Below are 15315 nucleotides of genomic sequence, written 5' to 3' on the forward strand. Positions count from 1 at the left end.
CACTGAATGTAATTTCCTGAGAGCTACATCACAGAATCATGATAAGAAGAAACAGTTGCTAGCAAAAATGGTAATAATTAGAACAGTATAAAAGCTTTTTTATAAGAAAAGTTCCGTAATGTGGTACTGATTTTGCTTCATATGGTTAGACTTGGAAGTGAGAGTGCAGGTCTGATTTTTTCCTTCCTTTCCCTCTTAGTTTTAGTACATGTAAAAAAAAAGTTATGGTTTGTATTATCAGGACACTTGAACAAGGGCTGTATTGCAACCTATTCCTATTATTGAAGCACTTCTGTCAGAGGAGATTTGTATTCCCTAGGTACTGAGCAGCTAAAACTACAGGAATCTCCTTTTTATTGCTATTTGAAGATTAAAAAAGAGATCCTTGCCAAATCTTTTTATAGAACTGTCGTTCATTTTTATAGTAGGATAATACATGGTATACACTTAAGTCCTGAAACTGCTGTTCTGGATGCAAGTCATAGGTTGTGGATGTTTCTGCCTTTCTCAGTGCCATCTATTTCTGCTTTTAATATCATCCATTTTCTGCTGCCTTCACTGAGGGCAGCAGTGTTCTTGCTTTGTTGGTTTTTTTTTCTTATTTTGAGTTATTGCCCCTTGCTACTTTGCTTTTTTCACACCATCAATGTCCAAAAATCCTTTTTGGAATTCTCCAACCTCTCTTGATCCTGTAAGAATATTGTTTCATCTTAATTTTAAGTCTCCTTCTTTCTTCCCCAGAAAAGCTCCGTTCTGTCACAACTTCTCATTCATCTTTTCTGATCTCAATGTCACTGATTTTAGTCTCATGTATTTAGTATCCCATACTTGTTTCTTCCTGCAGTGGTCCACATACACATTCACATTCCATGTGACCTGGAGTCACAAGAGCTTAAGAGTTGGAGCCTCTCACACTCTTGCTCAAAGAGGTTATCCATACGGATATGAGCTAAGGTATACTGGCATGTCTTCCGTTCCTCCAGCTAATCTGGATGGGCAGGAATGCAGCTTTTCATCCTGTGTTGGTAGTACACCTGACTGCAATGAAATATTTCATTTTTGGTTTTCATCAGCACATTTCTATCTTTCTTTTATGCTGTTGCTCAGATGATCTGATCAACTTGGTTCTCCCAAGCACAGGCTAATCATCTTCTATTTGTCACTGCCCAATGAGGATGGCTTTGATTTCTGCACTTGGTGCCAAGCACACACTCAAGCATCTGCTCCATAACTGGAGTGCTGAATGATCTCCAGGATTACATTCATCTGACTGGCTCTTCAGATTGATTGTTGTCAGAACTTGCAAGTCTTTGCACTGTCAGTTGTAAGGCTTTTTTTTTCTGAGGATGTAAAGCTCAAGTCTGCGGACTTGGGAACACTGGAACGTGACTGGGTCACATAAAGCTAGAAAAGCTTTATCTTTGTCTTCATGTCTCTTCTTCAGTGCCTCTGTCAATGGCACTGATATCTTCCTCATCTCTCAGTTGTTTGGATGACCTCTTTGGCCTATATAGGTCCCTAGCATGTGTTACTGTGGGATCATAAAACTCGATGTAAGTTCCTGGAACCAAGCAGAAAAGATCTTCTGTATCAAGTGCTAGAGTAGTTTAAGCAGGACACTGGTCCAGGGTTCAGTCCTACCCTGTTGTCCTTGGTATCTCTTCTGCAACTGAACCCCAATTCAGCACTGGGTAGCATTCAAATATGCTAATACTACTTTCTTAGGAATACTTCAGAAAGTAGGCAGGGATTTTTCTTGGGGTATTTCAGCCAGGAACCATCGGTGACACATTTCACACAGTTTCTCCTGCTGAGAAAGATCTTTATCTGCAGTAGGTAAGGCTCTATTGGAGATAGACATTAGCTTAGCTTGGTAGACATTAAATTTCAGATATGTGATATTTCAGATGTCTAAACCTTCCATCACTTTTTTTCCTGATGTATTTTATTGGGTTTAAGGAGTTTTAAGTTAATGAGTAATTCTGTATTTTTGAACCATCTGCCGATGGTTCTTTGTTCTCACATTTATGACTAATTTGGTCAGGACTTTTTTCCTTCCCTTCAGGAATTTGTTACTTTGTTTGGATCTAGGTTGCTGTGCACACCTCTTAGGAATGGTTAGCCTAAGTGTTACAAAGGCTGTATTCATGTCTGCTGTTACTTCTGCTGAAGATCTGTGAAGTTCAGGCAGCCTGACTTTATGTAGATTATCTCCTATGACCCATCCTGAAATTGTCCCAGGAGTTGTCTCTTTAGTTTCACCAATATTCTTTCCAAAACAATCTAGTTCTGAGGACATAGAAGATTATGTAATCTGGCTGTCAAGAGGGTCGTATTTGCAGAACTAAATCTCTTAGATGGCTCCTGATATTTTGTCTGTTGTTGAGGAAAAGGGTGTGTTGGCATGATCATTTCTGTGCAGTCCAAGTGGATTTCAGGCTTTCAGATGTGAAGTTGCTAAGCAGAATGACCTTAGGTTTTCAGAGCACATTCCATTAAATTATATTGATAACCTTGCTTAGAAACAAGTCTACGTCTAATATTTGTAGCATGGCTTACCTGATGATCTCTTCAGTTTGACTGAGCAGTGTTCATTGGGCATGTAATCCATCACTAAAAAGAGGAGAAGGTTACTTACTGGCAACTGAAATCTTTGAGGTCTGGTTTACATGCCCATTAGTTTATCATCTGCTTCACAGTTTCGACATCTTTCTTTAGATTTTAAGGTGAAAAGAATTAGGGTGTAGGAGGAATGTGTTGATCTGTGCCAATCTGGTAGGAAAGGGGCTTAGGTATCTGAAGGATACCCTTTCAGAGAGAAAAACCCTCCAGCTTTGAATGCTTTTGTCTCACAGATGCCCAGAGTGTGTCTGGGTGTGCCCAGTCTGATGAACTCCAGTTACTGGCAAGTACAACTTTCTTTATATTCTGAGCACTTCTTCAAACAGGTTTCTTTGCTGAATTGTTAATTTTTATGGCTTTTCTTGATGTTCTATCCCTTTACTGGAAATCTACTGTGTCAGGAAATCTGACTTATACTGTGAAGAAAACATCTACATGTATATATGTATAGCAGTGATTTTTATTGGAAATAATAATTCCCAGTAAAAACAATTAAACATCTCTATTCTCTCTCTTTTCCCCACAGGATATGGTGTCTCAGAAAAACACAGTAAGTATTAAATCCACATTCATTTTAAAACACAAAATGGAAATACTACATTAATGTAATAAATACTACTGTATACCCATTCTCTTCCTTACAAATTCACAGATTTACTTAGAAATATAAAAAAAGCTTATTTCCCCCAAAAAAATATTCTTACCGCTAATGCAAGTAAAACCAAACAAGTAAGTCTGAGTTAAGATAAAATGTTGGTGTTATTTTAGGCTTTTTGAAATATGCCACAATATCTTATGCAGTTGTATATTTTGTCATACTTCACATCATGTCAGTGGTTACTTTCATTAAATCCTCCACACTTTATTTTGAGGACTGCTGAATTTACAAAACTCTTAAACTTCCATTTATCCTTTCTTTTTCCCTCCGTTCACCATATACTTTTATTTTCTTCAGAACAATATCAAGTAGGAATAAAATAATAAAATGGTCTTACAGTTTGATAATAATTTAAAAGAGAGCTAGAAGAAATAATGCATTAGTCACAGCAGTTTATTTTGAGCTGCTGTTTATACTTGGCCCACAGCGCTACATTAAGGCTAAAGATAGATCTCTTTCAGCAAATGTAAATGCAGGTCATCCTTCCTGGCTGTCTGGTGATCTTTGAACTAGTTTGACCTGTGTGGTGGGAACTGCTATTACTGGTCTATAGTTTTGTTAAGGGGGACTCAGAATGAGGCAGATTTGCTTGTAATTGCTACTGTCCATCAGCTGGTGGATGACCAAAATTTCACAGGCATGTGTTTTCCCCTCCAGAGCAAGAGGGAGAATTGTGCCTGAGCTATTTGGTGGGAATTCCAGAAATGGAGTAAAGGAAAAGGGGACAGTAGCAAGTTCAACCTAGTGCAATCAGGTTAGCAGCCTGCAGTCTTTTCTTTTGGCAAATTCTTTCTCCAAAAAAGAAGGTATTTACCTTCACACTGAAGAGAAGAGAAGAAAAGATAGAATCACAGAATATGCTGAGTTGGAAGAGATCCATGAGGATCTTCAAGACCAACTCCTGGCCCTGCACAGGACATTCCCAAGAATCACACCGTGTGCCTTAGAGCGTTGTCCAAACACTTCTTGGACTCAGACAGTCTTGACCAGTTCCCTGGGAAGCCTGTTCAGTGCCCAGCCACCCTCTGGGTGAAAAACTTTTTCCTGATACCCAGTCTAAACCCCCCCAACAGCTTTATGCTGTTGGTTCTAGTGACATGGTTTCTACAGCAGGGCCTGGTATTGGACCTGTAAACACCATGTGGCTAGCAAAAGGGGCAGGGAGACATCCCTAAACTAGGATCCTGATCCCTCCTTTAAAAAGGGGGGATTGCCTAATCTACTTTCTTCAAGTGCTTAAATTAAGAAAACAGTTGTGAGTAAAATACAGTGAGGAAAAAAAGTAATGACTTTTAATATCAAGAATGGATTCTTGACCCTTTTGTGTTATTTGAAATCGTTCATATTTTCTTTTATTAGATAAATGTACTCCAATATTTCATTCTTTCCTCAGTTTTTTTTAATCAGAAATTAGAACAAACTTATTAGCAAGCTAAATAGTTAATAGGTTAAAACAATGTTTTTCTAAGTTGAAGCTGACTTCAAACAGACAATTGCTTTTTCCTCCTTTCCAATCCACTGAGTTGTCATAAGAGGTTTGCAGTTTACTGCTGATCCAATGTGGTGCCACTGCTTCATTGTTTGGTTAAATATTTGACAACCCTATGGACAACATCTTGTTTGAAGTTAATTGCTAATGAGGCTTGCTGTGCTTATCAAGGAGGCACAGAATTGCCATGAATTTATTGGGTCCAGTCAAGTATGTAGTTAGATAACCATTTCAGTTTAATTGCTGAATATTAGATACAGCAGTTAATACCCCTTTACTAGGGCTTTGTGCTTTCCTGTCACTTTTCCTGATCAAAAAGTATGGATATGCCTCTGCTGCAACTGTGGAACAGCAGACAGAGCTTAAATGCACTCTTCATCAGGGGCTGGAGGCACGCTGGAAAGAGGATAGATACTCAATCTGCTAAGCCTTGTAGTGGTAGCCACAGGAATATCCTTACTGGAGAAGTCCTCTCTGTGTTTTACAAGCTCTATCTCCATGCATCTGCACGGTATGTAAGGAAAGGGGAACAACTGGGGTTGTTACCAGGCCCAGCACACCTTTGTTCCAGCAGCAAGAGTGAAACTTTCTGTGCTGGCTGCTGTAGCTTGGAGCTTTCTCTGAGATTTCCCTGCCCTCACCTTTGCTATTTATCCTGCAAATGTCAAGTCATCTACAAAGGTGAAAAATCTTAGCCTAGAACAGATGTGGATCCACACTAAGGATGCAGAGAAGGTGAATGACTAGCGTGTTGTCTGGGGCTATTTGCTTTTGTGTAGTACAACTAAGCCTTGAAGAGAGTGGATGTTTTCCATGTAAAGAAAATATTATTCTAATTCAGCATTGAGGAGGAGGCAAGAGCAAGGAAACTGTACATAAAACTGAAAACAATGCGTAGAAAAAAGAAAGCTCAACAATTCATTTGAGATTTGGCCTGAGTACAGCTGACCTGACAGTGAAAATTATGCAGCAGCATGCTGCAGTGGTGTGAGTCTGAGAGATTTAATAGCTTACTGTCTGAAAAAAGAGTGTGAGAGTAGGAGAACTTCCTTCCTTCCACCATGCAGGAATGAAGATTTCGGGGATAAGATGGGAAATATGATTCAGTTCTACTTGACTCCCCTAAACAAGCAATTAAAATTCTGTATTGATAATTTATTGCATACTTGGATGCAAAAGGAAAGAATTATTGGATGTGGGAGTTCAGGTCCCAAGAAAGAATTGCCCTGGCATGAAATTCAAGGTCAAGATTCTGTGTCCCATCAGTTAGATTTCCTTCTGTAGAGCTCATCTGAGCTTTGAGGACTATTTTCTGTTAATTTTACTAAGGATTGCACACCTTCCTATTTTCTGTAAAAATTATTATCAATAACAGAAATGGCAAATTTGCAGTCTTGCAGAACAGGTTTTTTCCTGTGCCATTATGGAAGAATGGACTAAAGGGTAGAGGAAAAAAATGTATCTATGGAAAATGGGCTTGTGCTTTGGAGTTTCTTTATATGTCAGACAAACATTGGTTTGAAATGAAATTTCAAGGATTTTCAAATGCAAAAGGTTAAAAAAATAATTTTCCCCAAACCCATTGTAATAGTCAAAATCCATGGAAAGCTGTTTTGATGAAACATTTGTTGCCATCCTTGATATATTTTATATTTTTTTAGAAAGGAAATTTCATCTCCTTCAACAGGATTTTAAGGAATGATGAATATAAAAAGTTCAAGATTGAGTGAAGAAAAGAGTGCACAAGGGGCTTTTAAAAAATTGGTGGAGTCAGGTAGCAAAATGTACAGTCCTTCTGGCAACAGCTCGAGCATTAGTTGCACATGGTTTGAGATACATACTTTGATCCATTCAATTTGTTTGAATGAGGCATTGAAAAGACAAACTAGAACTTTCCACTCTGGAAAAAATTATTTTGGCAAGTACAGAACAATAAGGAGAAAGACTTAATAGTTAATTTTTCTTTAGTTGATGGTATACCTGAAGAAATTTGAATAACCCTGTGTGCAAGTTTCGAGCTGGCTTCCCGCCAAGTCCCCGAAACTCGACAACAAGGACCCGCCTCCCAGAGAGGGAAAAGAAAACCAAGCAGCCAAAGCTATAGCAAATATATATATATATATATATATATATATTACATATGAGACAGATACACAAAAGGAGAATACCACACACAGAAGGGGGGGGGGGGGGGGGGGGAAAAGGGGAAGGGAGAAGGACAAAAAGGGGCAAGGACCGAACAAGCCAACCAGCCGACCGAAGGCAAACTAGCAAAAAATCTCACCACTTCCCTTCGAACAGGCAGGATGGCTAGACACGGCCCAAGGCTCTCCCCTCACGCGTGGCAGATAACGGTAGTCACTGTAGGCCTCGGCTCCAGATAAACCAGACCAAAACAGGGACCCGCCGTTCTCGAACCTCGCCGGAAAGGAAGAGAGCGAGATGCCTCCCGCTGGCCTTATTTATACCTCAAGTTACGTAAAGGAATAGCATGGAATACTTCCGTGGTCACTTTTCTAGTTTCCTTCCTGGTTACAAGTTGGTCTCCAGGAAGGCCTAGAGTGAAACCACCACATTCTCCACCCCTTATTCCATACTATTTCTTTACGCAACACCTATGTCTCACGTTCGTCTACATCCCGCGCATATATATACACATTTGCATATATATATATATATAGTTCTTGTTGGTCTCTCGGCACAGTTGTCTCGTCGTTGGAAAATCAATACAGATGTCAGTTCAGTCCAGATCTTTGGTCTCCTCAGTCACCATTACAATTCTGATTTTATGGCTGTTTCATCACTGGACTGTCTCATCACTGGATACCAGCAACAGCTTAGTTCAGGTCTCTCTCTCATCTGGTGACTGGCTTCCTGTAAAAACACAACTTAGGACATACAATTAGTTTTTCCCCAAGGCTAAGTTTCCTTGAGGCACACACTGGATGACTCCATCCTTCCTCATTACCCACCACGTATGTCCTGGCCCTTGAGCAAAGACAATCCCACGAATGGGTTTGTCTTGGCCTGAGGCAGGGGTAACCCAAACAGCTTTCCCTAGCATTCCCCTCAAATGGATTGCTGGAACTTTATCTCCATCAACAATGTGAAGGGATTCTGCCTGTGCAGGGCCAGCTCGATTGACAGAACCCCTGGTGTTAACTAGCCAGGTAGCCTTGGCTAAGTTCTTGTCCCAGTTTTTATAAGTCCCCTCACCTAGTAACTTTAGAGTGGTCTTCAATAATCCGTTATATCTCTCAACCTTCCCAGCAGCTGGTGCATGGTATGGAATGTGGTATACCCATTCGATACCATGTTCCCTCGCCCAAGTGGTGACTAATTCATTTTTGAAATGAGTCCCGTTGTCTGACTCGATACGTTCTGGGGTCCCATGTCTCCACAAAACTTGCTTTTCAAGGCCTAGAATGGTATTTCGGGCCGTTGCGTGGGGCACTGAAAAAGTCTCTAGCCATCCGGTTGTTGCTTCCACCATGGTAAGTACATAGCACTTACCTTGGCGGGTCTGTGGCAGTTTGATATAATCAACCTGCCATGCCTCTCCATACTTATACTTATCCCATCGTCCACCATACCACAGGGGCTTCAGTCTTTTTGCCTGCTTAATAGCGGCACAAGTTTCACAATCATGGATAACTTCAGAAATTACATCCATGCTTAAATCCACCCCTCGGTCTCGTGCCCATCTGTGGGTGGCATCTCGGCCCTGATGACCGGAAGCATCATGGGCCCATCGAGCTAGAAACAATTCTCCTTTCTGCTGCCAGTCTAGGTCTACTTGTGACACTCCTATCTGTGCAGCTCGGTCTGCTTCTCTGTTGTTATTGTGTTCTTCATTAGCTCGCTTCTTGGGCATGTGGGCATCTACATGGTGGACTCTCACATTCAGATTCTTCGCTCTGGTAGCGATGTCCTGCCACAAGTCAGCAGCCCAGATGGGTTTTCCTCCACGCCTCCAGTTCATCTTCTTCCATCGATCCAACCATCCCCATAAGGCATTGGCTATCATCCACGAGTCAGTGTAGAGGTAGAGCCTTGGCCATCCTTCTCGTTCAGCAATGTCCAGGGCCAATTGGACAGCTTTGAGCTCTGCAAATTGACTTGACTCGCCTTGACCTTCAGCAGCTTCTGCCACTCGTCGGGTGGGACTCCAAACGGCCGCTTTCCACTTCCGGTTCCTTCCTACAATTCGGCAAGAACCATCAGTGAAAAGGGCATAACGCCTTTCTTCATCTGGCAGCTGATCAAACGGCGGAGCTTCTTCAGCTCGGCTCACTGGTTCTTCCTCTTCTTCTGCCAGGCTGAAGTTCCCACCTTCAGGCCAATTTGTGATAACCTCCAGAATTCCAGGGCGATTTGAGCTTCCCAATCGTACACGCTGCGTAATCAAGGCTATCCACTTGCTCCATGTAGCATCCGTGGCATGATGCGTAGGGGGCACCTTCCCTTTGAACATCCAGCTCAAGACGGGTAATCGGGGTGCCAGGAAGAGCTGTGCTTCGGTACCAATTACCTCTGAAGCTGCTCGTATACCTTCATACGCCGCTAAGATTTCCTTTTCCACAGGGGTGTAATTGGCCTCAGAACCTCTGTAGCTTCGGCTCCAGAAACCCAGTGGTCGCCCTCGCGTCTCGCCAGGCACCTTTTGCCAGAGGCTCCAGGAGGGACCTTTATCTCCAGCTGCAGAGTAGAGCACATTCTTTACATCTGGTCCCATTCTAACTGGTCCAAGAGCCACGGCATGTGCAATTTCTTGCTTGATCTGCCTGAAAGCTTGTTGTTGCTCAGGACCCCACTGGAAATTGTTCTTTTTACGGGTCACAAAGTAAAGAGGGCTCACAATCTGACTGTATTCTGGGATATGCATCCTCCAGAAGCCTATGGCTCCCAGAAAAGCTTGGGTTTCTTTCTTGTTTGTGGGGGGAGCCATTGCTACAATCTTGTTGATTATGTCTGTTGGTATCTGGCGTCGTCCATCTTGCCATTTCACCCCTAGGAATTGGATCTCTCGGGCAGGTCCCTTGACTTTGCTCTTCTTGATAGCGAAACCGGCCTCGAGGAGAATCTGGATGATCGTCTGTCCTTTTTTGAAAACTTCTTCTGCTGTATCCCCCCATACAATGATGTCATCGATGTACTGGATGTGTTCGGGAGCCTTACCCTTCTCTAGTGTGACCTGGATCAGTCCATGACAGATGGTTGGACTGTGTTTCCACCCCTGGGGCAGTCGATTCCAGGTGTATTGAACGCCCCTCCAGGTGAAAGCAAACTGTGGCCTGCACTCTGCCGCTAAAGGAATGGAGAAAAACGCGTTGGCTATGTCGATGGTGGCGTACCACTTTGCTGTCTTGGACTCCAACTCATATTGGAGCTCCAGCATATCTGGCACGGCAGCACTCAACGGTGGCGTAACTTCATTTAAGCCACGATAGTCCACAGTCAGTCTCCACTCTCCATCGGATTTACGCACAGGCCAGATGGGGCTGTTGAAGGGTGAATGGGTTCTGCTGACCACCCCTTGGCTCTCCAACTTTCGGATCATTTTGTGGATAGGGATCACAGCATCTCGGTTTGTCCGATACTGTCGTCTGTGTACAGTTGTTGTGGCCATTGGCACTTCTTGATCTTTAACTCGTAGTAATCCTACAATGGAAGGGTCTTCTGAAAGGCCAGGAAGGGCAGACAATTGCTTGGACCCCTCTTCAATCACCGTGGCTACACCAAAAGCCCACCGGTACCCTTTCGGGTCCTTGAAGTATCCTCTTCTTAGGTAGTCCATACCAAGGATGCAAGGGGCTTCTGGCCCCGTCACAATGGGACGCTTTTCCCATTGGTCTCCCGTCAAGCTCATGTCCGCCTCTACTACTGACAATTCTTGAGACCCTCCTGTCACTCCAGAAATAGTAACAGTCTCGGTACTCTTATACTCCGAAGGCATTACAGTACACTGGGCTCCAGTATCTATCAAGGCCTGGTATCTCTGAGGATCCGATGTGCCAGGCCATCGGACCCACACAGCCCAGTAAACCCGGTTATCTTCTTGGTCCCTCTCCTTCTCCTGGCAGAAGGCAGGGCCCCTCTACTGGTCTTGATCAGAGCATTCGTCGTCAGAGTTTGACTTTGACTTCTTAGACTTTTTGCCATTGTCGAAGTGGACCTCCATCTTCTCGTGTTTCGGCGATCGCAGTTTCTCTTCTAAGAAATCTCCGTCTACTACATAGACAACTTTCTTGTCAGTCTTCTTTCGCTTCAGCTCCCTCACTCTAGCTTCAAGCTTAGAAGTGGGTTCACCATCCCACTTCTTCATGTTTTCTCCTTTACTACGAAGGTATGCCCATAGTTGGTTACGTGACCCACGCTTAGAGTTCTCTTTCCTTCGACGTGTGAATGACAGGGACCGTGAGCAAGATTGAGACCAGGATCGAGGTCTAGGCCGAGGTCGTCTTTGTCGGTCCCGCCGTGATCTTCCCATTGGCCTTTCTTGGTAATCTCTATACCTTCTGTCCTCTCTGTCTCTAAGGTCGTCCTCATATCTGGAATATTCATAATCTCTCTCCGTTCTTTCCCTATCGTAGGTGCGTCGGTACAGGGGATTGAAGGAGTCTTCCATATTTTCCTCGATGGTTCTTATCCAAGCACACATAGTGTCCACGCTTGGTTCATCCATCTTTGGATTATATACGGGTATCAAGCAGGAAATATATGGTTTAGGGGCACCTTGAATTACCTTTTTCCACATTGGTTGCGTGCAGGGAACATTCTCAGGAACTTGGATATCATAATAATCTGGATCAGAATAGATGATCTCCAGCATGGCCAATTCCCGTAGGTATTGGATGCCTTCTTCCGCAGTCCTCCACCTTCTTGAAGAACTCTTCAGGGACTCCTTAAATGGGTATTTCACTCTCACCGCGTGGAGTATTCGGAGCCAAAGACTGGATGCCATTTTCTCCCTCCCCATTTCTTGCTCTATCACAGGGTCTCGAGCAATGGATCCCAACTGTCGTGCTTCATCACCTTCAATTACATGACTATCAGCTCCCTTGTCCCAGCATCGCACCAGCCAGGTGAGGACTTCTTCACCAGGCAAGCGCATATAATCTCTCCGTAAATCTCGAAGCTCTCTTGTGGTCAGTGATTGTGTAATTTCGCTTTCTCGCATAATTTCTTGTCCATCTCTCCCACGTAGAATCTTTTCCACCTCTCTCTTTACTCTTCCACTCCTACGTGGGACTGCTCCCACTTCCTCCCTATATCTCTCATGTGGAGGTGGAGACTGAGCATGCCGTGGGGATAAGCTTCTATATTGTTCACGCCGCGGAGATGGTTTCCTATGCCGTTCATACCGTGGGGATGGACTCCTACGCCGTTCACGCCGCGGAGATGGACTTCTACGTCGTTCACGCCGTGGAGATGGACTTCTATGCCATTCATGCCGTGGGGATGGACTCCTGCGTCGTTCGCGATACCCAGCTGGTGGAGGTAGTGAGTAATCTTTCACGTGGTGAGATAAGGGCCTCTTCCTCCAATCATTCACACCTCCAAGAGAAGGTTGGGTCTGGAGGGGTAGGGATAATTCCCCCTCCAATTGAGGGGAATGCTTTGGCTCCTTCTTTGCGTCTTTTGTAACACTGAATGTGTAGTCAGGATATAAATCATCAAGCGACAATATACCACCGGCCGTTTGTACTGTTGCTTTCTTTTCTCTTGATGCTGTTCTGTATTCCTTTGGGCGTGCCCCTAGTTCTCTTGGACGTGCTCCTTCCCGTGTAACCGTTTCTTCCTCTCTGGTACCTGCTTCTTCTCTTCCAATCGCTCCTTCCTCAGTCACAACCACTACTTCCTCTCTCGCAGTCGCGCCTTCATCACTTGCTGTTGCTCCTTCTCCCATTGCTGCCGCTCCTTCGTCCACTACATCTTGAGTGAATTGGATAGGTTCTTCTGTTCCTTCTTCTTCTTCTTCTTCTTCTCTTTCTTCTGTGCGTTCTGGTTGGGGAGATGAGTCTGTAAGTTCCTTGATCTCTCTTACCCACGTCTTCTTCTTCTTCATAGGGGCAATGATGACCTTCCGGTTCTTAGCTTGAGTCCCGGTTCTAGTGGGCTTAGTAGAAATGGCATTGACTTCAAGTTGTGTTTGGACCCCAACTTCTGTGGACCTAATAGGGACATCACTGGTTTCAAGTGGCGTGGTTTGGGTTTCTGTGTCGACCTTACCCCTTTGAAGGTGGTCTATGGCAGCTCGATAAGCATTAGCCAGGCCCCAGCACAAAGCGGAGAATTGCATATTCGGATCTTTGTAGGAAAAACACCCTTCTGCCAAACAGTGGGCCATCTCACCAGAATCAAACATTTGTTCTGGTGTGAACTCCCAATTAATGGGGGGTGACACATGTCCTACTAATCTACCGAAATCTTCCCAAGCTCCATGCCACCCGGGGACTGGCCTGTCTGCAGCCCTTTCCAAAGTTCCAGCGAGTCCCTTTGAGGTGTGATCTTTCCTACAAGAGGGAAGGCAACGGAACCCCATTCTTCCAAGTTTAAGTAGCACTTCCAGTACCTTTATCAATGACAGTACTGTTGCAATAAGATTTATATAGTAATTAGAGCCAATTTTAACCATGGGGATTTCCTTTACCAAACCTTCGATGTCAAAATTAAAGGATGGAAGCAATTCGTTCCATCCATCCTCAAGGTCTGGACGTCTCCCTATACGGTAGCCTAACACAGGTGTAAAGGTGGCTAGAATTATAAGACAAATTAATGAAATAGCCATTGTTTTTTGTTATTATTTCTTCTTGATCCCAAAACAAACCTTTGTTTATATAAACAAAGTTTCCTTGGCTGCTTTCCCAGACTCTGGCAGTGTTCCCAGACCTGTTCCCAAAACAATAGATTGGTTTTGCAAAACAACACCGAGCTTGGCTGTCTTCCTGGAAAAACGTTTATCAAAACAAGCCAAACTTAACCAAAATATCCCACTTCTGACACCAAAAATGTTGTGCAAGTTTCGAGCTGGCTTCCCGCCAAGTCCCCGAAACTCGACAACAAGGACCCGCCTCCCAGAGAGGGAAAAGAAAACCAAGCAGCCAAAGCTATAGCAAATATATATATATATATATATATATATATTACATATGAGACAGATACACAAAAGGAGAATACCACACACAGAAGGGGGGGGGGGGGGGGGGGGGAAAAGGGGAAGGGAGAAGGACAAAAAGGGGCAAGGACCGAACAAGCCAACCAGCCGACCGAAGGCAAACTAGCAAAAAATCTCACCACTTCCCTTCGAACAGGCAGGATGGCTAGACACGGCCCAAGGCTCTCCCCTCACGCGTGGCAGATAACGGTAGTCACTGTAGGCCTCGGCTCCAGATAAACCAGACCAAAACAGGGACCCGCCGTTCTCGAACCTCGCCGGAAAGGAAGAGAGCGAGATGCCTCCCGCTGGCCTTATTTATACCTCAAGTTACGTAAAGGAATAGCATGGAATACTTCCGTGGTCACTTTTCTAGTTTCCTTCCTGGTTACAAGTTGGTCTCCAGGAAGGCCTAGAGTGAAACCACCACACCCTGTTAAATGTGTTCAGGGAAGGTATTTAAAGAAAGTAGGCTGGCTATTAAGCCAAAAGGTTTATTATAGTATACTTAGGCCTGTGGGCCTGATGAAGTATTTTCAGAGATTTAAATAGTTATTTTTCATTAAATCCTGTATAGGAAGCAGAGAATAATGTCTAGGCCATGGAGGAGTCATTAGCAAAAATTCTTCTTGATCTAAAGGGAACTGCATTGCAATTTATCCTTGCCACAAGGAATTTTTATGTTGAAAAATCACTTTTTATTGTAGCTGGCAGAAAGTCTCTTCAGAGTTTCAGTAGCTGTGTAAATTAGACTGTATATACTGTTTCGAGGCAATGAACATTGAAGACAACTAAATAGAAAGATTTTGGCACTTGGATTCATATTCTCCAATTAAGTAGCCCCAGTAGATTGAAATGAGAGCCAAGACTCTGAAGTATGATTACATTATATGAATTTAGTAATCCAAAGAAATATTATTACAAAGTAGTAATAATATTTTTTATTTTCTAATTATTTTTACAGTGTGTAAAAGCTTATATGATACAGTCTTTTAATGATATATTTCTAGAAAGGCCTTAGGTAGCAGAAATGTTAAAAGAGATTGTAAAAGGGCACAGAATGAAAGAGTAGGAACATCTTAAATAAAATATTTTTTTCTATTGGGTGTAAAGTAGCACAAAGGCAATGAGGAACCCAGCAAATGTTACTTTCAATGCTTCTAATCTCAAAATATGCCACTGTTACTTTTGATAATGAAAACAAAGTCTTTTAAATTTATTTATGGAAGTTAGTTTTGATAGAAATATTACTATCTCAAGCGATCCATAGTGGTTGGAATATAGTTAATTAATCAGGTAATGAGTCTGACAGGTTCATAGATGGAAGACTTGAAAGCATCTTAATGATGACACAGGGAGAGGTATAGACATGTCATGTAGATAGGAGAA

General features: G+C 43.1%; 1 protein-coding gene across 4 annotated transcripts in view; it reads left to right on the forward strand.

Moving 5' to 3' along the window:
* MAP3K15 (mitogen-activated protein kinase kinase kinase 15) overlaps positions 1-15315 on the forward strand; it is an 88900-nt gene that overhangs the window by 27237 nt on the left and 46348 nt on the right. For all 4 annotated transcript variants that reach the window (XM_051794849.1, XM_051794850.1, XM_051794852.1 and 1 more), the window contains one exon: positions 3149-3172. In XM_051794849.1, coding sequence (XP_051650809.1) covers positions 3149-3172 — 24 coding nt within the window. The remainder of the gene's footprint in view (positions 1-3148; positions 3173-15315) is intronic.

The sequence above is a fragment of the Manacus candei genome, unplaced genomic scaffold (genome assembly GCF_025592945.1).
Source record: "Manacus candei isolate 608988 ecotype Guabito, Panama unplaced genomic scaffold, ASM2559294v1 h1tg000041l, whole genome shotgun sequence".
NCBI classification, from domain to species: Eukaryota; Metazoa; Chordata; class Aves; order Passeriformes; family Pipridae; genus Manacus; species Manacus candei.